A 26058-nucleotide genomic window follows, 5' to 3' on the forward strand; every position below is an offset into this window, starting at 1 on the left:
ATCTTCTAAGAAAGAACTAGAATATCATATGTTTTCTATACATAAAAAAAACCCTTTAGAGTTTCTTAGAGGGTCTGACCTTAGGAGCTAAGAACTACTGGGCCCACAGGGAGAAGAAATCAAGTGTCACCATAAGGTTAGTTGTCATATTCTCAGACCATGAAGTTTGTATTTCTGTTCTGAAAACGAACTTCTCTTTGGCTGTCACTTCAGTGACAACAGAATGTGAACTAAATTCTTTGATCCCTCATTCATTTTTCATGTTCCTTTCCGAGGACATAGTACACTGAGATCATAACTCCCATTTTACCACATACACTAGGTCTCTATGTTATGGCTAGATTTTAGATTAAAATTACAGCTTATACTTAGATGTCATATGCTTCAGAAATAGAAGTAGATGCTATTAAAACATTTGATTCCACCAGGATCTATTTACCAACCAGAAATATTTTTGCAGTAGAACAGAGCCACTACTATTGTTTTTTCAGTAAATGAGAAGATGCTAATATTGCATTCACCGACTGATGGAATGAAAAATGCATTGAGAATTTTTACATAACCTGCTGTTCTTTCTGTTTCTGGGTAGCTCTAACATCTGTGCATGTAGTAGTCTTACTTGGGCTGCTGATGGAATAAAACATTAGCTACTTTTAATAAAGTCTTAAACATCAAATTTGTAGGAAGTTTTATAAAACAGTGGTATTTCTTGCTCTCACGTACTTGACCAGAGAAACAAATTTAAAAGTTATCATTATAAGAGTATCTGATAAGCCTTTACTACAGGGATATTCATTATCAGATTTTTGGGACTACATTCTGTCAGTGTTTAAAACCTGCAGAGAAATCCAGGAAGATCACAGCAGATCAGTTGACACAGTGTTCACCAAGTAGGCACACCTTCTGACTGGATGTTTGATCCTGACCGTATCTGCTCTTCACAGTCCTCTACTCATAAGAAAAGTGCCTCTATTAATTTTTCATATCGTAGAGAACACCGATGAAAATCAAAGAGGTAAACAATCCGCAAAATGCACATGCTGTCTGTTTCTATCTGTCCTTTTTCTACTCTCAGGAATGTGTTTCATTGAAAAACTATTCAAAGAGACAGTAAGCCTTTATCTTTGCTGGAGGCATGGAATTTGTATCTTCTTATCTCAGAGGAGGAGACTTTATTACTTTTTCCTGCCAAAGAAGAAAGGAGGTGAATTCAGTTGAGGGAATTGAATGATTTTGGCTGCCATGTTGTATTCACATTGGTCACTTTTTTATTTTCATTACCAGATTAAATGCAGTAGCGAAGGTACCTACTTTCTTAAGTAGCCAGCCAGCCAACATAAAGCTTTTCTGAGATCCTCACTTGGAATATGTTATATTCCTGTATTAAGCACCTGTACAGGCTGCTGTTTTGACCAGTAGCAGTGAGAACATTTAGGAGAACACTGCTTTGGCTATCTATGCTGCCAGGCTGTGCAGTTGTTCATAGGTGAAGATGTCTGGTTTATGAAAGACATTTCCTGTGAACAGATTTAGAGTACCAAATACTGTCATTGGCCAGGTACAAGAATACAAAAGGTATCAAAGAAAGCCTATAAACAATATGTAGCTAAAGAAGAGGGAAAGGCGCTTCTGAAAAAATACACAGCAGACCTTTTTACTGTGTTTGCCCTGTAGAAATTACGGCCACAGTTCTGGGCTCACAGAAGCATGAGTAAATGCGCTGTTGATGGATGCCAGACTGCACTGTGAAATCAGGTTTGCAGTTTCCACTATGAACTTGGTCACCTTTTAGGTCATGTGACCTCTTACAGACATGTAGCATCTCATGCGATAGCTTTTTTCATTATTTATTTATAGACATGGAAGAAGTGAAATGAATCTATGGTCCAGATAAATGCATTGTAGAGAAATTGCATTGAGGTTTGAGGTTTTCTGAGAGAAAAACTTTCTGGAATTTTGGAAGATAGGCTTAGTATGGAGTCATGTTTTTATGATTATCTCAGCTGATGTATGCTTTTCTACCTTGAGCTATTACTGTCAAGTAACCTAGAATTACTCATAACTCAAAGTAGGCCCAGGAATTTTGTCTTTTCTAGTTATTTGAAACATGTACAGTCTATATGCTTGACTCTCAGGACACACCTGATGACAAAAGCTGGAGAAAGTGGTTTCATTTACTATACCTAACAGAATGTTAATGACTGTCTGAATTAGAAAGATTTTATTCCACCTTTTAATCTCATATTCTCTAATCATAGAAAGAAATCATACATATTTTCAAAATAAAAGGTTTAAATGATAATGTAATCAGTGTCACATTTCTCTTTGTACTTAACATTAAAAATGCATTGGATTATGCTTTCTCCATGTAGTCAGTGAACCTTTTCCACAGTCTGTCTGCATCTAGCATGTATGTATTAGTACTCTCCAGTTGACAGTCTTCACATTTGCATGTTCACTTTCAGCAGCATTGTACAGGGGATGTAACATTTCTCATTTTACAAAAGTGATATGAGTCATGAATCTGGTTCCCCTCTAATGACATCTCATTGTTCTGGTAGCCATGTTCACGTCTACACCTTTTCATGAAGCATGCTTTCCTTATAGCCATGAGGAAAAGAAAGTCTTTCTCAACCACTGTGAACTCATTTACTGAAAGAAATTGGTGTTAATTGAATTATTGATCTATAGCTTTACTTCCATATATTCTGTGATGATTACAAAGAGGTTTGCCATTTTATTCAGAACAAAAATTTTAGAGCAAGTTCCTTATGGATTTTTTGGGGGTTTGTTTTTTGTTGTTCTTGAGGGGTGTTATAAGCAGCCACCACCTCCAGCAGCTCCTGGGGATTCCTTCTGCTCAGCCCAGAGACCCTGAGGTCTCCAGCTCAGGCCAATGGATGTGGCTGCTGCTTTCCCTTTTGCAGGTTCAACCAATAGTGAGGGTAACTCTGGCTTTACAGTAGGCTGATGACTTCTGTCTCCTTTTTACTACCCTGCTTGGAAAGTCTCACAGTGAAATGCACACATGATAAACAGAAAGATTGCTCATGAATTCAGTAGGTGGCATCTTCCAAAATTTCCTGGTGTGCATTTTGACAGTCATAAAAAGAGAGCTTGTTTCTAACATTATCAATTGCTAAACTGTTTTTTATTCTTCTGAACTTAATAAATTCAACTGAGGCTGACAATATTTTCTATAAGTATATTTTAAATGTGAGTAATTTTCAGCTGTTGTGTCTACATTTTTGTAGAACCAGAGATATGTGTGGCTTTTCAATGTTTAAGGGTGTTTATGTTTGCATATATTTACCTTCTTTTTACTTCTTTTTTTTTTTAGGTACAGTACTGATAAATTTCTATTCATGGATGTTGTGCTACAGTACAGTGTAATAAAAAACATTTCTAAAAGCACAGCAATGTATATTTTGATCACTAAGTGCAATAAGGTGACAACCCATTATATCTTATTTTCCTCGTGACATTAATCCAGGATTCCTGTGATAGATTCCCACCACCACCTTTGAGGATATAAGGATAGTTAAGGTTTAGTTTGAAATATGTATTTGACTAGAAATATGTGATCTTCCCAAATTCTCCTTGGTTTTGCTTTTCCCTCCAATAGTTACTAATTCCTAGTTCTGAGTTGTCCATCAAAACTGGCCTTACAGTACATTTAGCTTCTGCAGTGACTCACAATTAATTTGATGTAGGTAAGGAAACCGCACCTGGCAAGTTAGAGCAGTTGATCTCTCAAAAACATACATGAATAAAGTGCAAGTGAGCTTTGATAGTTCAAGTATATTTTTGACTTCCAGAGAATCCTAGATGCCCCCATATATAATGTAAACTGGAATTATTGCAGTAGCTAAACTGATCGGAATAGACTTTAATTTTTTTTTTTTTTTTTTTACTTGCAGATCTTTAGTGTTTTGGGGTTTGTGTTGGTTTTGGTTTTTGGTGGTGGTTTTTTTCTTGGTGGGTGGTTTATTTTTTTTTTTTTACAGTGGGGTGTGGAATCCTGTGGTGAAAGTATCACTGTCTTGTGTTACTTTGGTCACCTTTTTACAGGTTCCCTGAGAAGTAGTCCATAGGACCCATGGTTGAAAGCCACTGATGCAGAGTTCTCCGAGTAGAGAAATTAGGAATAGATAAAAATATGTTGAGCTGAATTGAAACATGACCTTTACATTTAATTTTTGTTTTCTTAAGCTTAAGTATTTTTTTTTTTGTAAATATAGTTTGATTATCATTCTCACCTTTGTTTTGTCACTTTTTTAAATGAATTGAACTTATGTTGTATTCTGAGTATTTTCCCGTCAGTGTGACAAAGTACTGTCTTCTGAAAAGGCTCAGATACCTGATTCTACAGTTTCCTCTGTGTGCTGGTTTGTATTCTCAAACTGATGTATCTCTCAGAGTTTGTAGGGGAAGTACTCACTTTTCAAAGTCACAATAGTGACAGTAAACACATAAAAAAAAGTTATTGTGAAAGGAAAATACGTGTCAGAGGACTGGCTCTCCTGTAAACCTCTGCATGGTATTATTGGACAGTTATGTTGAACCTCTGAATACTTTGAAGCCTGTCCCTTGAAAACTGAAAGGTACTCAATTGGTATGTAATACTCTGGAAGAATTTGTGGCTTGTCATTTATCTAAAGACATGATCAGTCTCTTAATTCATATCTGAAAGAATTAAATGCCAGCCTTTGATGTTCGAACTCAGTTTTGGAAAAATTTGGAACCGTTAGTAGAATGCTTGCATTGTGTATTTGTACTTAACAAAATCAAGCCACCTGATGTGAAAAACACAAGCAAAACTGACTTCCTCCCTTCGAGAGCTGTGGATTGTAGTAAAGCAGAGGATATTTTTAAAGCTGATTTCAGTTGCTTGATTTGTTAGAATTTGGGTAATTCATTAACCAGACTGTCATTCATCCAAGCATTTTATCTCTTTTTGCTTCTGTAGTAGCCAAAATCTTTATTTTTTAAGTGTTTTCAAAATGATTACTTAAGTATCAGACTTCAGCAGGAAGGTGCTATTTTGATGGTAGTAGGACTGGCAATAAATACTTAACACAAGTGTTAGATCTTAGCACTTGTGTGTAGATCTTAAAGTGCTTTACAAAGAATGGTTTAAGTCTGTAAAAAGACTGTGTTTTAGAAATGTGAGAACTGGCACTGTCGTACCATGTATTGTTTTCTTGGTAACAGTGGAGAGAGGGTTTTTTTCCCTTCCATCATCCCTCAGTACATTCCTTCCCAGTTGAGAAGATTGTTCCCATTTTTGGGTTGACCTTCAGATGTGCAGCAAAACTGTTTGCTAACTGAAGCCTGTGTAAAAAACCCTCTGGCCCAGAAAAAGAGATGGTATCTGTGAAGTTGCATATTAGGCTATTAGTAGAGTCATGAGTGACCTTTGTCATCCTAAAACTTTTGGTAGGTTCTGATTCTGTTCTAGTCTCTGAAGCTTAAAACCAAAATGAAGAAAGGTACTTTTACAAATGTTAATTTAAAAAAAAAAAAGTGCAGACCAAAGCCTGAAGAGGTTTTAAAAGTACCCAGATGTGTGTTTAGAGAAAAGGTCATTCATTTTTCATCTGTAGGGAAACACACGCACAAGAGTAGCATCTTGGTGAAAGCTTTTTTCTCTTATGCTATGAAGACTGTTAATTTTCTTTCTTACATATGTAGGGCTAAGATTTATAACTGTTAATTCAAGCATCCTTTACTTGTTCTAATTACATTTTCATTGTTCGATAATCCTTGTTCTCAGATTACTGAATGAGTTTTGGCTCTGAGTTATTGCAGGTTTGTGTTGATTCAGTGAGGAAGATGTGTTAAACTTTCCCTTTCTGACTGCTGATGGAAAGTGAGTTAGTTGATTATTTTGTGGGAGAAAGTAATGATAATCCAAAAATTTGCTACAAATCTCAGTGTCCCCAATACTGGTTTTTAAAATAAATTTTGATTAGATTAAGATTTAGACAATTTGAGCTGCTCAGGAAATTCTGCTTGAATTATTTTTTTTCCAATGGAATGTTCCGTTTCTGAAAAATTTCAATTTTTTACCGAGTGCTGTAAAATCATTGCTTAAATGCTAAATCTTATTATTTCTAAATTTTAGAACTTGTTAGTTCTAAATCATTCAAGTTCTATACTGACTTGGTATATACTACACAGTGACTTCACTGTTGACATGCTTAAATGAGAATCAATATGCCCATTAAGTCAAGGCTGACTGAAAGCATTTCCTTAAGATGGTTAAACAAAATAAAAATATTTCTACTCAATAGTAGAAATACATAGTATTGATCTATTTCTAAAATGATAAAAGACCAAACAATTTTCAAGCTCCTGTATACAAAAGAAAGATGTCCTAACTTTTTGTTCTGAAATGAAAACAATTCATAGTGAAAACAAGCAATGAGAATAATGTTTGACAGATGCCTCGCATATTTCTATGCACAGAAATGTTTACCACAAAGCAAATTTGAAAAGGCAGAGCAGAGAGAGAGTACTTTACGTGATTCACAGGTCATTTCCTGCTAAAGTAAAGAATTCATTGATCAGCACTGGCTTATAATGTTCCAAGTAGGCTAGAAGGACTTAAAGTACCATAGTCATGGTCTGAAATCTGGAATAATTGATTTAAACAAGGTAAAAAGCTAAAATACACCTAATAAACAGGGCTATAACAAGCAGGGTGATGGATGAATGAACAGGCAGTGAAGGCTTTAGTGCAACAGTAAAATACATCATGAAGTAATGTCCTTGGGGGGCGAAGTTGTGTGAGCCATTTGTTTGGCCTGTATAGGACTAGATCATAGAAAAATCTACAAGTAAACGACAACAGAAAGTAAAGATGTGTCGTGAATAGCTATGACACAGATGATTTTTCATTTTAGCCTTATCATTATTACCAGATATGTCACTGTCTTTTATATCTTAAAATCTGAATTTCGGTATCGTTATGATGCTATTTAATAGTATGCCAATACTGTGATGGAAGATAAATTCTCCAAATGAATATTTAAAAATGAACACTAGAGTGCACATTTCAATTCTGTGCTGTTTGAATACAGGAGATAATTAAATAAAAATCAATACTTTTGCATTATTCAGACCTGTGAAACACTGTGTATCAGTGGTAAATATGTAGCCCAGGTGGTGTTTGACATCCAGAAAACTGTAATTCTCCATTCTGCATCATCTCTTCATGTTTTTTAATTTGTGGGAGAGCTGTAGTTCTTGTCCCTACCATACAAGGAGAACATGGTCAGAAGGCTACAGAATGCCTTGCTAAGAGATATCGTAAGCTGTAGAATGTGGAATGCTGCAGTGTGTTCAGCACAAAGGAGCAAGTGCAGGGGTCAACGGGGGGATACTGGTGTTTTCACTTGAGCTAACCCAAGCTTTATTTACCTACAGTAAATTTGTTAAGAAAACCCCTGAAGGTTCCTGATAGAAAAGATGAACAGAAGATTATGTGTGGCTACAACTTGCTTTCTAACATGACCCAAAGAATTTTAGATAGCAATTATTCTCCTTTACAGAAGGGCTCTTAATTTCTGTTAATACAGGTTTTGAAACTTTGCATTGACCAATTCATCTGTAGCAGTGGGAAAACTTTGCTGTAGATAGTAGAAACTTTGTAAAAAGCACATTTTTTTTTTAAAATAAACATGAGCTTCTAGCTCATGAATTATTTTTCTTACAAATGTACTTTGGACCAAATATGTAGTGTCTTTCTAAGCCTTTGGTAAGACAAATCCCGTATGCTGCTTGCTTGTATTCTTGGTCTGAGGCAAATGCTTACCAATCTGCTGTAATTTTAAGTTGGTTTATCAGAGTTCTGAACATCATTACACTACTGTCCTTGGAGAGTTATAACTTGAATGTGCAAAGAAATACTTTCCAAGGTTTTGCATGCTTACAGAACAGGAGCTTTACTAGATTACGCTTTGCTAATTGTAATCCTTATCATTTTATTAACATAGCAGAAGAAAATCTTCCTGTATTGTTTTCTGAAGCTATGTCTCTTTTCTTGTTTCATTACACGAAACAAAGCTTGTGCTAGTACTTGACTTGTATCTTGCCGAACCCATCATAAATGCGAGAAAGTCAAGCCTCGTACTTGCTATATCAAACCACTTGAATATTTTTAGTCCTGCACCTCATGTATAATTTATGAATACTTTTGAAAGATAGTCCCGTAGACATGGCATACTGTACCACTTGCATGAGTAGTGAATTCTGCTTTAGGGAAGAGTGGTACTAATTTTGATGTGATGATATTAAAAATATCCAGCACAGCAGCATAAAGAATATTTATTGATTATATAATTGCATTCTTTTCTGTAAGTGTTTTATCAAATACCGAGTCAGGAATGAAACTGTAGCACTAAGAAAAAATTAGAATTTTTGGGGGGGTTATGAAATTCTAATAATGCATGGGCTGTCAAATAATGTGTGTACCATCATCAAAAATTGACTGTCTTTAAATGCTTAAAATAGAAGCTTGAATAGTCAACTGTCAAAACAGTTGTAAACTTTCATGACTTGTCTGCTGTAAAAATTGGAGGGAAGGGGGAGAGAGAAAGGGAAGTTTTCCAGTGTTTGTGTGGCATGTAAGAACTACAGATAGCAGATTTTTTCTCTAATTATGTCAAGTTAGTTGCTATTATTGGAGCAAAAATAGCAAGCTGCTTAAAATAAAGTATTTCTTAAGTTTGTTCATTTGTTTGCTCTAAGATTACGGTCTTTTTTTGGGTGGAGATCCAATGTGGAATAAAGGAGGCTTATTTTGTATGCTACTGCTGTTGTGGACTCTTCATGCTTCGAATCTGAGCTTTCTAATAATGAGTAATCTAGCTAGTATTTGGCAAAGTTTGAAATCTTGTTTGGTTTTATGCAGGAGGACATTTCATTATATTTGGATTTAGAAGCATTGTAAAAGTTGGCCTTCATGTGTAATTTAGAAAAAATGAAACTTCCTGAATAAGCTGCAGAAGTTGTCATTTGTTAAAGATTTTTATTTTTTTTTAGTTCTCACAATATCAGAGCTCAGAAGTGTAGGTTGTTGAATTACTTACAAGCTGTACTGTCAAAGGTATGAATGAAGGGTGCTGTTTCATTTTTAACCTCAGAGTTACTTGTCTCTTTTCTGTATAAAACTAAACTGTTCATCAAATCTCTCATTTCCTCTTCAGAGTGGTTGTGTGAGCTTAGAGGTACCATCTTCCCTGAGGTCTCAAGGCAGTATTTTTGCTTAACAGAATTGATAGGAGAGCATCCTTCTCCCCTCATCCTCTGATGCCCATCTACTGTGGCTGCAGCACAGCGGGTCCTGTCAACAGGCAAGGCAAATAAGGGATCTTTTTGGACGACCAGCTTCCATTCTGCTTGAACCTTGTTCCTCTTGTTTCAATTATCTTCTTTTCATTCTGTCTTCTTTCCTCGCTTACAAGCCAGAATCTGACAAGAGTGCCTTCTGCCAGCCCATGCAAATGGATTCCTCTTTCGAGTCCTTCAGTTTGATGTTATGCAAATCTTCCTGTGTGGGTGGGAACCTTGCCATTTCTTCCAGTACTGAATTTCAGCTGTTTTTCTGCTGTGGACACATGCTCTACTGATACTGGCTGCTTATATGGTCTTGGAGAAGACAAGGTCTTTGCGAAGGGCCTGATCATTAGGTTTCCTAACTTGTTAGTCTGCAGGGATCAAGAACTCTACTATTAAGCTTGTTTTTCCTCCACTGGATCCAGGCTTATGAAAATACATGAGTTGTCTCCCTTTCACCCAGAGGAGAGTTGTCTTCCCCTGCCCCTAGGGAGAATCAGAAATTTCACCTCCTGCTATGTCATACTGATGCTTCAAAAAAAAAAAAAAAAAAGAAAAAAAAGTCTTTGGTCTGGAGTATTTACACATTAAGTTATACAACAACCTTTGCCCTTTTTTTCAGCCTTTTTCTTGAATGATATTGCTGAAAAAGCAGTATGCTCTATGGATTTTTATACTTTGTCTAATCTAGCAAGTTGGTTGCAGTGACATTTAAAAATCACTAAGTATGTTATAAATTAGTGACCTGAAAAAAGTGACACTAGAAAATGTCATGAAGAATCAGAAAAAATGTAAATATTTAAAGTGTCTAGCTTAAACTTAATGAAAGGTTTAAGCTTAACCTATGGGGAAATCAGTAACTTCACACTTAAATATCATTTTATTGTTTATTCAGTAAAAAAGTGAATAACGGAGAAGATGGGATTGTTGCTTATGAGCAACCACATCAGGCTATTGTATTTGAGTGAAATTTTAAATATACTTTTTATGTTCAGTGCAATTTGTTTTAATATTTTGCATTTTTGCTGCTATAATAATTAAATATTTAATTAAAATATGTATGAAAAAGTGATACATTTAAGAAAATGTGGAAAAGTTAATCAGAAAGCAAAGAGAGTATACTTGATGCTGTTTATACAATTTCCTGTGTGGTAGCATTGTCTGTTGTCTCTTTACACACCCTGCAGATGTAAAATGTGAATCGCCTGATCACTCTTAGCTACAAATGAAAAATTTGTGGATTACCTACTTATCCTTTCTATTTTTCCTGCAGAAAGATTAAGAGAAAGTTAGAGCTATACAAGTAAAAATGATAGCTACTTGCTTTAATTTAATAGTGGTTCTAATGAATTAGACCTAAAGTCCATCTGGAGACATCTAAGGTAAGGCATATGATACTCTACTTTCCCAGTACTTTCTTGACCTGCAATAATTTATGTCCCAGGGACTTCCTGAGCCAGATACGGAATCTTTGTATTTAAAAATAGTTTTCTCATATCCTTGCATCTTTGGAAACTTGTGGCATCTGTACCATCTGATGACATGGTGTCCCACAACCTAGCTTCAGCTTACACAGATTTGCCACTTTTTATTTGAGTGCATTCCCTCCTCACTTCATTTGATGCCTCCAGGTCTTCTGCAAGAAGAGACAATGAGCAGTCAGTCCCTATCTGCCTTTTTTATGTTTTCATGGTTTTCAGATCTCTGTCATGTTCCCTTGGTTCCCCTCCCTTGGCTCAAGTTACTAAATTGTCTCTCATACAGGAACTGTTCCTTGCCTTTTCTATTGCTGTTATATTTTTTTGAGATTGGGCTTGAGAAACCAAGACTGTGCACAGTATTTAAGATGATAATACATGATGGGGTGTAATGATGTTCTCTGTGTTGTTCACTATTGCTTTTTTAGTAATTCCAAAGGGTTTGTTTCTTTGAGTGCTGCGGAGCACTGAGGTTCTGATTCCAAATGGTGTTGGTCAGCTCTGAACTTACTTTATAAGTGAAGTTAGAATTGCAGCATTTTGCATTTCTGGCATTGAGTTTCATCTGCCATTTTAAAATCTACCTTCTCTGTTTTACGAAGTTCTTACATCATTCTCCATTGCCTACCTTCATCTGCACTACCATGAGAGGCTTAGTATCATCAGCAAACTTTGTTACATTTTCTCTCATCTTTTTTTCTCTTCTGTTTTAATTGAGTGAAGAGGTTAAACAGATATGACCCCAGAGAACTACTGGTGATTTTTTTTAATGTGAAAATTGACATTTTACTATCTTTATTCCTACTTTTAGGAAATGATTTATTCATACAAGCCTCCTTTTTTTTGTTGCTTTGAAGTCCTGGGTGGGAAAGGGAGTGGGACGTCAGTGAGAGCTTTTGGAAACATATAAATTATATGAACTCAATCCTGCTACATGCATGATTTTTTTCTTCTTCAAAAAAATTGTCATACATCATTCAGCAGGACTCTTCTTTTCAAATGCCATGTTGACACTTCCCTCAAATAATATGTTTATCCACACATCCAGTAAATTTCTTACAGTTTCTACTAATTTGTCCATCAAACGCATTGAGCTGGTATTGCACTGTCCTCCTCAGTCTTCCTTTCAATGCTTCCAGTATTCCCATTTGTCATTTAGCTTTTTGAAACTCTAAAGGCATTCCAGTTTCTTCTGTCTTATTTCTTAGTCACCTGGTGTTCATGCAGAAGCATATGTACTACTGTTTGTTTTTCTGAACCTCTTCAAATATAATTTTATTTTTGTTTTCCTGTTTTGACTCTTGTTAACCTATGCTTTAGCTTTTAGTAAGAACAGAGATTTTTTTTTTTTTTTTAAAAAAAACCCATTGTGTTCTTTGGCATTTGATAGCTTCACCCTGCTCCTCATTTGAAAAACTGGCATCTGTCCTTGATTTCAATAGGCTGCAATTCCTCTGTATGTTAAACTAGTTCTTTTCTTCCTGAAGAGACACTCTGTTCCAGAAGCAGCACTGGTTTCCAAAGATCCTTCTTTACTCCTTTATCTGCGACATGTTTTAAATTTTAAGGACATCATTTAGCCTTGATCAGATGATCCTGCTGATTGGTCAAATTCACATATTTATTTTTTAAATTGGGACTAATAGTACTGTGTAGTTGTGCCATGGAATTAATTTGGAATATTTTTCTTTTTTAATTGGGTTACAAATATGCTTTATAGTTTGCAGTGCTGTCTACAAATATCCTTGACATCTGTACATTTGCAGAAAGCTCAAGAACTCTACTGGTAACAGTAGAAGAATGTTATTTAAAATATTTTATTTGAGATATGTATTCTGCTGGTAGTAGAATTCTTATGCTGAGCTGTTACATAAACCTTCTGGAGTTTGTAATACATGTGCAACCTACTGGTGAGCAGCAGAACCAAGGAAGAATGTAGGTTGTCCTAAAGTATTTGTGGTGAAGGCATGTTGTTTGGAAATACCTGTTGTGTTCTTGATAAAAGACAGACTTTGCAGTGACTTTCAATAATACTGATCCTAATAGTATCTGAAGAAAACCAATAGATGTTGACTTCTTACAGGTTCTTTATCTGCTGTTTTTGTATTCTCACATTCTGAAAATTTTTATTGCTCAATCTATGCTTGTAGTAAATTGCATTGCGCCCTTAGTCATAGTAAAAGATAATAGTTACAGTGTGTACTCTACTGAAGTAGAGAAATTAAAAAAGCAGAAATAGAAATTAGTGATGTTATTAGAACTGCAATGAAGTCTTTGGAAGCTTTATGTTTTCCAGAAGTCTGTTTCTCAGTGTTATATGCTGCCTCATTGTGGGAACATTACTGTTGCTAGATGATTATCTGTTTATGCTGTGTATAAAATTATTCATATAAAACCTTTGCAGAACATACGTTTCATAGTGTTGGAAGAATATTTATTATTATTTTTAGTATATGTAAATCTCCTTTTGTAGGATAAAAAAAGGAAAACTGTTAGGTGTCCGATAAAAGGAAGTCTTCAGTAGTATTTATCCAAAGAGATTTTTATATAAAATAAGCATTAATTGTATATAGACAATTAATATATGTATTATATATTAAAATATCTATATATCTATGTTTTATATGTCTAAAAAAATTGCACTATGTGGAAACACTGCATAAGGAGAAAAGATCTTTTGATTGCAGTGATGTTCCAAAGCATCCAGTCTGTGGTTCTTGCTGTTTCTATGGTGTTTTCAAAATTTTCTAGTTAGATCAAGCCATGGCATGGATGGGAGTTCTTCCTCATGATTTTTCCTCCAGTTTGAGAAAGATTCATTCACACCTAATTCATGCCAAAAGACTGGTAAACTTTAGTTTTCTCCTTATGCTGGCAAGTTAGCTTAAAATTTGTGACTTAGTAGTTGTTCACCTTTTCTTTAATCTATAGATTTCTGTCTTCTCTTGGACCTTCTACATGAAGTCCTGCACAATTAAAAGGGGAAGAATATGCTGCTTATATTCCCCCCCCCTTCAAGAGAGTTGGTCAGTCTTACATGAATGACTGATGGTGGATAAGATTTCAAGCATCATTCATGCCTAAACTCTGCAATTCAGATTGTTTTTCCCTGCTGAAAGTGTTAGACAGGAGGATCTGGTTCTTTTTTTCACCTTAAAAATAACATCTATTGCTTCCTGAATTATTGAAATGCATGAAGAATGCTGGTGGAACAGGCAATTAGCTTGTTTTGATATTATATCCTTTGTAAATAGTGATGAACTGTGTATCTCTTGCATTATAAACCTGAGAAATTGCTTAAAACCTATCGTAAAGATGGACTTTCTTTGGAGAGAATTTTCTCAATTTAGTAACTCAGGAAGGCCTTTGACTAGTGTAGTAGATGGTGCTTTTTGAGATACTTTAGGTCTCATTATTGGTTTCCCAAATGTAACTAAGTTGTAGTTTTCTGTTGTGGTTTATTTGGTTCAGCTGAATACTGCCGTCATAAATTTATTGCATATTATTTAGCTGACTAAACAGATTTGTAGGCAGAGGCGTGAGTTCCCAAAATAAAAAGGAGATGAACAAAGGTTGGAAAACCCCAAATAAGTTTATCAAAACCATTGGTGCTTATTTAGGGTAAGGTAAACTCTGATTTAAAAAATGGGTTTATAGTCTTATATTTGCCCTTGCAGTGCTTCTTTACAGTCACACCAGTCTTAGAAGGATCCTGTTACATTGTTTGTTCCCCCCTTCAATTTGAAAATCTCTAAGACTACAGAATATTTTTCCTCTGTTGACAGTAATGTTTTGTGTCTTTTGTTTTTAATGAATTAGAGTTAAAATGAACAAAATCATTCCACTGATCCATCAGTTTTCCTACTGAAAACCATTTTTCTTCATTTTTTTCAACTTTTAGACTCATTTCACAGATTGGAAAATACTTATTACAGATTTGAAGTGCTAAGGCTTGGACAACAAGCCCAAGCCAGACTTGACCTATAGATGAATCCTGTATATTTTATAACTGAAAACCATTGTGCTAGTAGGTATTGTACTAAGTTATAACAACCCACTTATGCTGATGTAAAAAGTGCTAAAGCATTGAAATACTGAAGCCTGAACAACAAGAAGCTGCTAACTTAGTCTATAATCATTAACAAAGTATGTAAACTCGCTAGTGAAAAACGCAGCTTGGACAAAATATAATCAGCAGTGAGGAGAGAATGTATCCAGCTTCCCTTGTTTAGCCTTGTTCAAGGCTGAGCACCCACGTATTTGGCCTTGTTAGAAACTCCCTTGGTTTCCCCTCCTGAGCCCTGGCCAGGCTTTGGGTGAAATCCAACAGGAGAATGAAACCAGAAATTTTCCGCTCAAAACAAAGGTACCGGCTATTCTGATTTGTCAATCTCTGTTATATAAGGCTGGGCCCGTTTGCAGCGACTTTGGCAGCCTCACCTATGGGTGGAGGCACTGCGTAGGATTTCCCCCTTGCCGGGACAGGCTCCCCAAACCCTCGCTGTAACCGGGGCTCCCCAGCCACCGTGGATCTGGATGATGATAATATATGCAAGTGGTGATGTATTTTTCTTAATCGCTATTCTCTCTCATGTAGTAATGATTTGATGCATTACCCTGTATTTTCCCGTTTGCTGCTTTAAGAGCACTATTCTGCTTTTTCTTACCGCATGCTTTCTGTATTACACCGTTACATTGGTTATCACCAGTAAAATACGCCTACTCTTTTCACTTTGGTGTCTGAGTTCAATTAGTATCCTTAATCAGCAAAACAAGATTACAAGGATTTGTTTGATCCTGAAGAAATAATTGGGCTAATAAGGCTATGAAACATGCGTTCTATTTAAATTAGTTGATTTAGCTTTAAAATCTGCTCAAGTGGTAGAAAAGCATGGTGGTTTAGATCTGTTGTTCTTCATAATAAAGTTGGATTTTATACAAGAAAGAATATTAAGGCTTATTATGAATGTTACCAAAGACGATGTGTGAAGTTTACTTGAATGCAGTATTTTTAGCTACTCTGTGTTTGAAATCCAAGTGATATTTGTAGTAACATAAAAACTATTCACATGAAGAAAAGTATTTTTTTATGTTGGAAGGAACTTGGATTCACTGCATGTTTGATTAGAATTCATGGCATAAAGGGAAGTTATTTTCAGGGTAAAGGAATTTGTGAAAAGATAATTGGTTAGACCAACATTCTCATTAACCTAATTTGCATTAAATATGCTACTGTGAATTGTAGTTATTGCTTTTCCATTTGAAAGGCATGCTTTGTTAACTTATTTAAAGACCCTGGTTAAACTACGGTTTAAGTCATACCCTTTAATTCAGCAATACAATATCAAACTGAGGATGTGTTATTACCAGCTTTGTGAATGTGGAGAATCATAAACCAGTTCTTGGTCCCAGTGGATTTTCCTGATGAAGTAGGTTTGTTTAGCTGCTTTACATCTGGTTGTTCTCAGATATTGAAAGCAGTTGACTAATCCTTTAGTTTAATTTTACTCCTTTATAAGAGTAGAGGAAACTCTTATTTCCTCTGAACACAGCATGAGAAGTAACTGCAAGAGTCTTGAGGGTATTGGAAGAAAATACTTATGCCTTTGTTCTAATACTATGAAGAATTTGAGGATCAGTTGATTTAATTATTTTGCAATAAAACTTCTTTACGTACGTAACTAAATTGAGCCTTTAAAATATGAGTTGTTAAAACATAAATTAATTTTCTCATTTTTATACCCATTTTGAAGTCATGAGGCTGAAGAATGAATTTGGATTTCTTTAATTTTCAGCATTAGTTATTACTTATTAGCACTATTCTAGATGTTTTGAAACAGTGATTTACTTACTGTTGTGCCATGTGCAGTGAAGAGGAAGGCACCTTTGTCAGCAGTGAGTCAACTGTGAGTGCTCAAGTGAAGTATTTGCATCTGCAGATAGATACATGATGACAGGAACTTATTTTTCTATACAGCTGAGCATACCTGGCTGTCATGGAATGTGGTGTTTGTGAATTATACAAACTAAACTTTTTTAAAATTAGGCTGCTTCTTGGATATTTAAATGTTCATTTCAGTGATTGATTTTAATTATTTGCGCTTCTACGGTTTGACACTGGTTGTTTCCAAATATGTGGAGGCATTGAATGTAAACCAAAGCCTAGCTGCTGATCAACCCAGTAATGCTGAACAGTGTTGGATAAACCTAATGAAAACTGGGAGATGCAGATTCAAGCGGGGAATAGTAATGGCCATAGATATCTATATAAATACTGAGCTGCGAAGGTCACTTTCTAGCTAGAATAGTTCTGAAGATGATGATGATGATGATGGACATGCCAGGTACACAGTGTGATTAGTATATGAGTACATTGCATACCCAGTGAGCGTATATGAAATGCAATGAATTAGAAATTCACTTTAGATATTAAAAAAAAAAGAGCCATGGCCAATACATTTTACATTCCAGCTGGGAAATGGTTAGCTCTCCCTTTTTTATTGTTTGGCAAAGAAATATGCCAATTACTATGCTGTTTTGCTGCTTATTCATTCTGTTTGCAAAACAGAAGCTGGCTGATGGTTGCACTGTTGAGTAAAATTACTGAAAGGCTGAACTCCCCTATGTTTTGGGACAGGCACACAATGGAAAAGAAACCAGTTTTGGCGACAGCACATTATATGTTCAGTTTTTTCATGCAGGGTTAAGGGCATGATTCAGGAATTGTCAAAGGTGTGAATGGCAGGTAGGCTATTGAGACCTAAATGGAAGTTAGATGCTCAGTTGTTGGTAATGCCACTGAAAACTTCTAGCACGTTCATTCTCTATTAGAGGCTGGGAAAGAATGAGCTGTTGCTTCTCAACTAACTGCTGGACTAAATCATAGTGATTTATAGGTGATCGTCAATTCTTGGGATCAAACTTTATCTCCTTCACACAATAATTGAACAGGTTGGTTTTTGGTTTTGTTTCTGTTTTTAAATAAAAGTCCTGAAAAAGCCTATTTGTTATCAAACTGCATGATGTAAGGCACATATCTCATACTCTGCGTCAGCAACATCTTTGTTTTCCATTACTCTAGATTACTGATTTTTTTCATTTCCTGGAATTCTTGTGTGTTTTTTCAGTAAACTTATAGGACTCTGTTTCACAACTGAGCATGGTATTGCAATAGAAATATCACATCTAAACCAGAATAATGATCCAAGACCCCCCGTAGTAAGAGAAAGTTTCTCTTGTCTTAGAGAAACGTGGTAGGAGGCTAGAAGATCCTGTAACTAAGGTTACAATATGTAGCTTGATTAGCCTTATTTAAGGTTTCTTTCCATTCAGTCCTTTATGCATGTGAATTGGAGTTCGGGGTTCAGTGCCTTTGTTTGATGACATGCTGGAGTAGGGACTAGCTCAAGGAAGAGAGAGTCTGGAGATTTTAGCTACCAGACAGCAAGAAGTCTTCACTTGACCTGTACAAACTGATTTTAGGACATTATAACCATCTAACCCATTTTAAGAGAAGTTTGCATGTTGGTAAGAGAAGGCCTGTCTGCAGCACTTTTAAAGCTGTTCAGTAAAAATGCCTCTGTGAATACTGTGCATATTCCTAGTATGTTGTCCAAAGCAGACTTTTCAGTGAAAATCATGCTTGTTGACACAGCACCTAGGACATCTTCATTCAGTTTTGAATTTGTTGCACCTTTTTCAGTGCTGTTTTGCAAACAAGAGATTGAAAGATCTTTCTATAGAACCTTGACTTAAAGAAGTTTAATGTTGTGAATGCAAGCAGCATTAAAGTTAAATGCAAATTTGTTGAAGGCGTGGTATTTATTGATTGAATTTACTTCTGTAGGGTTGGGAAGTTTGGAGAGAGCTTGTTATTTTTTAAAAATAAATATATTTTAAATTTCTTTTCTGTAGGAGATTCCTTTGCACAGTTCCGATTTGCTGATGAGAAAGAATGGCCTAGAGAAAGCATATGGCATAAGCAGGTAACAGAATTGTCATTCAAATGAGATTATATGGATAATCACCTGGCACAAAATACCTAGGCAGTTGTGCTTTCAGCAGCAAATTGTTTAATACAATACTAGCACTCTTCATTCTGTATATTTTTATTAATTTGTCTCTGAGGCTGGAGGCTCTTAAGTTTTGTCCTTTTTTTTTTTTTTTTTCTGTTGAATACTAATCAAAGCAGCAGGCTAGGTTTTTAAGTAATGTGGAAGAAAAGAACAAGCAAATCCATACAGTGAAAGGAAAATAAGGGACTGTCACTTTGCTTTACCAACATATCAAGTCAGCCTTCCTTTTTTTAGCTGTATTCAAGATAAAATAGTTTACTAAAATTACTGTGACAAAACCTATATATTTGTATAGACTATGAAGCGTGTTTTAGTTTCTTTTCTTGCTGGAATAAAAAGGCTCAAAGCAATAGAGGTTTGCGATTTTCTATATCAGGATACTGGAAAGTGTCTTAATGTCTGAAGCTGTCTTCCTCACATAAGTCACCTGAACTATTTCAAGATAAATGATTTTTGTCTTCCAAGGTTTTCTTAAAATTGCTGCAAAACTGTGCTTGAGTGTTTCTTAAAACATACATGTGTCTTCAAATTTTAAAAGTTTGCTATTTATTTCCTAAAATATTGACAATAATTATTCCCTGGGAAGTGATATTTAAAGTCGCAAAGTCAAATTAAAATGAGGAAATAGTGCAGCATTTGTTTAAACCATCATATGTTTGTTCAGTGGGATACAGTCTTTCAATGACTGTGTATTTTTTTCTTATCAGTTCCTCCAGCTCCTAGTGTGCAGGCTGTCAGTATCTGGAATATTAAGTTCTTCATAATTTCCTCCTAGGCTTGTCATTATAGCATTTAGGTGATTGGAACACATTCATTAATTTCTGAATGGCTAAAGCCGTTGTGAGCAGGGTGAAGTTGCACATTGCCAGTGGATTTCACAAATACTCTTCTGGCTGCCAGTGATGAGACTGCACGGTTCTGGAGCTGGTCCCACGCCCTCGCTGACTCTCAAGTGTGCTGTGGTGGGCACTGCCTTCTGCCTCTGTCCCTACCCAACTGCTGTCCTTCGTCCCGCCCCATCCAGATTTGTTGTTTCAAACTGTTTCCTGTCTGTCACTGTTCTTATGTCAATTTGAAATAATTTACTGTGCTAGTCACCATTACCCTTCTTTTGATTTTCTATTTTAGCCCAGACAGTTTCATAGCATTGTCTAATTTTTCATATTATCTCTGGTCTTCAGGCTGTTACCTCCTTTGTGTTTCTGGCCCATCTTTCTTCTCCCTGAAAGCTGGATCCAGATCTAATTTTCATCCTAGATCCACTTAGCCGAATTCCTTGCCTTTGCCTCTTAGCTCACCTGTTTCTAGTTCTTTGCCATTACGTACAAGATTAGAGAATTGTTAACTGAAGTGATTATGATGGAACAAAATAAAGCAGAAAAGGCATAAAAATAGTTGCAGAATGACTAGATAGATCCCATTCCCTTTTATTTGTGGAAAGCAATGTCGAAGCATCAGTTTCAAATCGAATGAAAGTGTAACAGTGACATCAACAGTAATGAATTTTCAGTTTATTAAGACTTATCACTCATTGTTACAAAAGGTACATCTGGATTTACTGTGTTATATTGATAACATGCAGTAAAAATGTTTCAGAACATGGTCTGCAATTTAAAAATCAAGCAGCTAATAGTAATTTGGAATTATCAGTAAAAAAATGGCAATTCCAGTAACAAAGTATACCTCTACTTATTTTCTTGAATAAATATGTGTGCCATGATGTGTTTATCAAATGCTGCTTTGATCCCTTTGTTTTTTATTCAAACACCTCTTTCAATGAAATCTATACTGGATATTGAATTCCTTCTTCCATTATGTTATTCCTCTTTTCCTTCATCCTCAGACTTTCCTCCTCTTCCCTGTTTCCAGTTTCACTGTTATTCACAATGTTCATTCACATTAATCTTTTTGCAAGTGCACTTTGCTCTTCCCACATGTACTTAAATGTTATTCAATTATATTTGACTTTTTACAATTTTTTATGTTACCAGATTCATAGCATTTCCTTGTCCTTTGCAAATGTGCAGAAGCCATATTTGATCTTCACTGTCTGTCAAAAGAACTGTGTTTTCTGAAGTTTTAGTTCATTGCTGGGGAACAAGAATTGCCTGAAGACTTTTTGAGGTTACCTGTACCAGTGAATCATCTTTGATGGTGATCACTAATCCATTGTAAAAATAAGTTGGTTGTAAAGAAGAAAAATTCTAACCATCGGACGTTTGGTCCTTTTAGTCTTGTTACTGGACACCAGAACCAGAGTTTGGATACAAGAAACTACATTGTTTCTTTTTAAAATTTATTTTAATTTTGTAAATACGCTATCAGAACACACTATGACTTTGATGTTCATTCTTGCTGTGTGTGCAGGTGTCAAAAGCCATCCTGTTGACTGGCTTTTGGGAACAGTGTGAATTCCTTTGTCAAACCTCTTATGATATGGCACTAAACACTCTCTCCTAATTTATGAATATTTGAACTTCTAGATGTCTGTGTTAGTCTATACCATATTCAGAGGTACAAATTTTTGTCTCTAAACTAGATTTAGAAGCAGCTTCTCTGCTTCCATGAAAATGATAGACTGAACTTGAGCATTTTGTTGTCAGATTTTAAAATATGTGTTGGGTACTAAATTACATTTTTCATCAGTGGTGAATGTGCTCAGAGTGTTCTGCTGTACTGTGAGCTCAAAATCTATTTAAGTCCACCAAAGTCCAGGGTGTTCTGTAAAAAACATAAAAATATTACTGGTCCATTTTGCAAAAATTTGTTTTGAATAGTTTACAGCCAGAAAAAAAGGGGATCAAGAAAAAAGGAAATTCTAATAACTGTCACGTTAATAAGTGACAGTTCTGCCTTTTAAGCAACTAGGCAACAGTAGAGTATCTTTCTTGACTATCTTGAATATTTAGAAGCGTATGCAACTGTAGTTTGTTGCTTTTGTAAGCATCAAAGCAACATTTTAAAAGATGGGGAAGTATAAAAAGGGCCATGTTGTTTAGACACTAAAACCAGTAGAGCTACATACAAGCTACATGGTTTGATTGCATAGAAAATAGCAGCAACTCATTGAAGAATGGCAATTCCCACTGCATACAATGCTTCACAGACTAAAAGATGTTTGAGTTGGAAAAGCCTCTGATGACATTGCCAACTTGTAGAACTATTTCCTGCTTTGGATTTTTGAGGTGTTGCCTAAGGAGCATTCCATTGTTTTTAAACCTTTAAGCAATTATTTGCATTGTAGGTGTTTATGTGATAATTCAGCTAAACTGCTTTGTACATGTGTAATTTAAAACTATGAATTCCTGTATTTCATTAGATTGGTTCTTTACATTCCTTGAATGTGTGGAACAGGGGAATGTAACAGGTTAAAGTCATTATTAGTTTGTGGTCTGGTTTGTTTGGTTTTTTTAATACAAGCATACTGAGTGTTGAATTATATTTCAGTTATCTGCACTTTCTGTTGACTGCCAGTCTTTGGCCCAGGCCCTTCAGGAATTGCCTCTACATCTGAGGTTGAATGTAGCTGCTGACCTTGTGCAGGTAATGCTGTGAATTTTCATAAGAAAATGCAAGATTTTAAGTGAAACAGTCTGTGCGAGAATGATTACTTTAAACTTGGGTCTTCAAACATAAGTAAGTAGAATGTATGCTATAAGTAAATACATTTCTTGAGACTGGCATGTCAGATGGCATGTAATGCAGGATACTCCCCTATCAGCACTTTTTGTGCTTTGTTGGCTTTAAACAAAGTGCTTTGATGTGCAGCACATTAGATTTGAAGCCAGGTATCAGAGTGTTTGACGTGGACTGATTGCACTCGTTTAGTATTTGTATTTTGTATCATAAAAGCCTGCACCAAAAGTTTCAAAGTGCTTTCACATTCTTTCCTGTTAATTATTTTAATTGTGATTTACTCTTCTATATAGCTAATAGCAGACATGTTTATTCCATGAATCAAATTTAGAGCTGTGTTTGAACAGACAGAACTGTCAACCAAACAGGTGAGGAAAATGTCATTTATACTCTGATGACAAAAAAAGCAAAAGAATATTAGGAAAAATGTTTCTTTGGGCTGTAAAAAAGAAAATATTTGTGTAAGGCCAAAAGAACCAATGAAACTTAAATATAAAATCAAAATTCTTAAAAAAAAATCCATCTGCTCAAGCAAGGAAAGAGAATCATGACCCTTACAGAAGAAATTTCATTTGTTTGGAGTTGCATAAAGTGTGACCGACACAACTGTGCTCTTTCTTAAGGGAGCTCAACTGTGTCTGCGGATGTGATGTGTAAGGGAATCTGCAAAAAAATGTTATTTTCAGATACCGTTTTCTTCTTAAGAGTTCTAGTCATGGTCTTTTAACTTTAATGAGCATTATAAAGTGTGTGTTATGGCATTTAATCTTTGCCTTGTCATTCTGACAGGTGATGTGGTCATCAGATACGCTGTAGTGTTTTTAATGCCAAGGCAGCCTGATAAAAGCAGCATCTGTGTTCCATAGTTAAATAATGAGTTGCCATTTCTTGTCTCACTATTTGATAATGTATTGTAATTTGTTTTCATTTTTCAAAATATACATCTGTATACTGTAACTTTTGCTAAATGATTTTAAGCAACCTGTAGTATGATTTGCTTTCAAGACTGGAATTTTGGAAGGAAGGCCTAACATGGGATAATGTTTCTAGCCAAATTCTGGCTTCAGTCATTCCAAAATTCAGAGTATTGGGGTGATTTCGGTACAGAAGAATTAAAGAAAAGTAACTCTTCAGGAAGTATTTGTGGAAGAGTGGAACTTGCTGATTTAGCATACAGTCTCATATTCCTTAACAAGGGATAAAAGGCATTTGTATGTTGTAGTTGCTTCTGTAAAATTATCAAGAGAATTTTAGTTTACTTCTACTTCTGACTTAAATTCTGCTGAAATTCACTGTACCTTCTTAAATGATAAAATGTAGGAAGCATGAATTACAGTCCAAATTAGACAGAATAGTAAAAATTGAGTTAATCACTAGAAAGACTCAAGTCCTTTCTTGTACTCTTAGGCATCAACACCTGTAGAGCTCCCACAGATGAAATCAAAGATTATTGAAGACAGCAAGAGGAGAGCACTTCTCTTCCAAAAGTCTCCGGCTCAAAGTGAAACGGCGTTGGTCTCCCATCCCCTTGGTGATTCTGTTGCTCCATCAGAGCCTGGAAGTAAAAGTGGCACTAGGGCAAGTAGAACAGAAGCATTTCAAAGAGCCCATCCACTATCAAAGCAAGAGACTGACCATTTGGATGAAGAACTAGATCTTCTCCTAAATCTAGATGCTTCCGTTAGTACAGAAAAGAAACCTGTGTCAGATGCATTATCCTACAACATAACAACTAAGAAAGATTTGAAAATGGATATTAAGGACAAAGGTAAGATTTCTCTTCTCCCCAGCATGTTCTGATTTAATTTTCATTGCTCTCTCTATTTTGTTGATGTTTTTGAACTCTTGATTAGCCAGTCAACAGTACTGCTGTCATCATCTCTGTCGAACTGCATTTCAGAGATCCAGGGCTATGTTTTGATCCATTTGTTCCTTTGCAGTTTTAACTCCCCACTGAACTGAAGTTTCACCATTGTCAGTTCATTTTAAGCATTAAGAGAAATTCTTCTGCAGAACAGCATTAGTCTTATGATTCAGCAAAATTTAAAATAACGAAAATAATTAATGTACTGCTAGAGGATTTTTGTTAGAGGAAGATAAAGGTTTTACATAACATCATCAGCCCTTGTTCAGTGTGCTAATAATATACAGAACTGACACTATTTTCAAACTTTACTAGCATTGATTTTACCAAATTCAGTTTAGTATGGAAACGAAACATATACAGAAATTTGTATTTTTCAGAAAAATAGGCAAACCCTTCCTTTTGTGTACATTCCTAGCAGTTATACTACTGTTCATTACTTCTGATGGAGATGGTTTGCTAATCCCCCCCAGTCCACAATGCTGTAAAAGATTATTTAGTATCTCTGATTTTTTTAGCAAGAATTATTTTCTTGCTATCTTAAAAATTAAGTCCAAGATGGTTGAAGGTGTAAGATGTCACCACAAGCGATACAGCAAGCCTTGATACTGAAGACAATCTTGAAATGCTCTTTCATTTCAGGGGTACGTCATGCTTTCCACTCCAAAGCACAGTGTAAATCCCTGAAGAAAACAATGCCCTCAGAATATGGAATCACTTCATGCTGTAATAATCGTGCAGGGCAATCTGCTGTTGTGGCCTCCTGCTCCTCTCGTACATTAAAGTAACCTCTGCAGCGGACAGGATTGTGAACAGATCCCAGGTTGGGGATGATTTATAACCTGTCTGCTGCAGACCAGGCCCTGGCCCCTTTGGATGCCACATTGCTCTGGTTGAATTTATTAAGGTGCCTCTTTTTTTTTTTTTTTTTTTAATTGTTGCTTCTATTTTTGGAATACAAGTTGCTATTCTTCAAGACAGAGATAACTGTGTTTAAATAGTCAGTTCTACATTAAAAAGCAAAATGATCCAGGACAAAGAGCTGGTATGGAATTGTTTCCAGATTTTCAAGTCTCTTCTTTTCACTTTTCTAGATCCTTTAAAAGTAGATATGCCTGAACAGAAGAGTACAGCATCACAGCAACAGCAAAGTACATCTAAAGATCTTACTGAGGAAGAGCTTGAAGATTGGCTAGACAGCATGATTTCCTGAAGTTCAAACTTTCTTATGTGAATAACTGAACATTAAGTAGAAAGTTGACTCTTCATCTCCTCGTTATTTGCTTTACGTTTCACCTTCTTCAGTATGCCAAAGGCCCGGTTTTCTTTACTGGGACCTAAAATTCTGTGCAACCAAAATTCATTTAGATGTGATTAAAAATTTAAGACTAATCTTCTTAGAAAGGTCTAAAATTTGTGATGAAATTAGGATTTTCTTTGCTAAAGATGCAGGCTACAGCACACTAAGAGAAAGTTATTTCAGCTTGTACTTGCTCTGTGTAGTCCTTAAAATAAAGCTATGAATGAACAATGAATGCATGTGTTTTTAGTCACTATCATCACACCGCATCTCTACATTGTAGAAAAATGAGAAAGAAGACAGCAAAGGTAATATTTGGTTTATAATACTTTATTGCAGTGGGCACTTTTTATTAGAGGAAAA

General features: G+C 35.6%; 1 protein-coding gene across 1 annotated transcript in view; it reads left to right on the plus strand.

The window, feature by feature from the left end:
- AVEN (apoptosis and caspase activation inhibitor) overlaps positions 1 to 25919 on the plus strand; it is a 102965-nt gene extending 77046 nt beyond the window's left edge. The window contains exons 3-6 of the mRNA XM_074909780.1: positions 18735 to 18805; positions 22343 to 22438; positions 23939 to 24299; positions 25490 to 25919. Of these exons, the coding sequence (XP_074765881.1) occupies positions 18735 to 18805; positions 22343 to 22438; positions 23939 to 24299; positions 25490 to 25608 (647 nt within the window). The 3' untranslated portion in view covers positions 25609 to 25919. The remainder of the gene's footprint in view (positions 1 to 18734; positions 18806 to 22342; positions 22439 to 23938; positions 24300 to 25489) is intronic.
- The last annotated feature ends 139 nt before the right edge of the window (positions 25920 to 26058 follow it).

Source organism: Athene noctua, chromosome 6, assembly GCF_965140245.1.
Source record: "Athene noctua chromosome 6, bAthNoc1.hap1.1, whole genome shotgun sequence".
In the NCBI taxonomy this organism is placed as follows: Eukaryota; Metazoa; Chordata; class Aves; order Strigiformes; family Strigidae; genus Athene; species Athene noctua.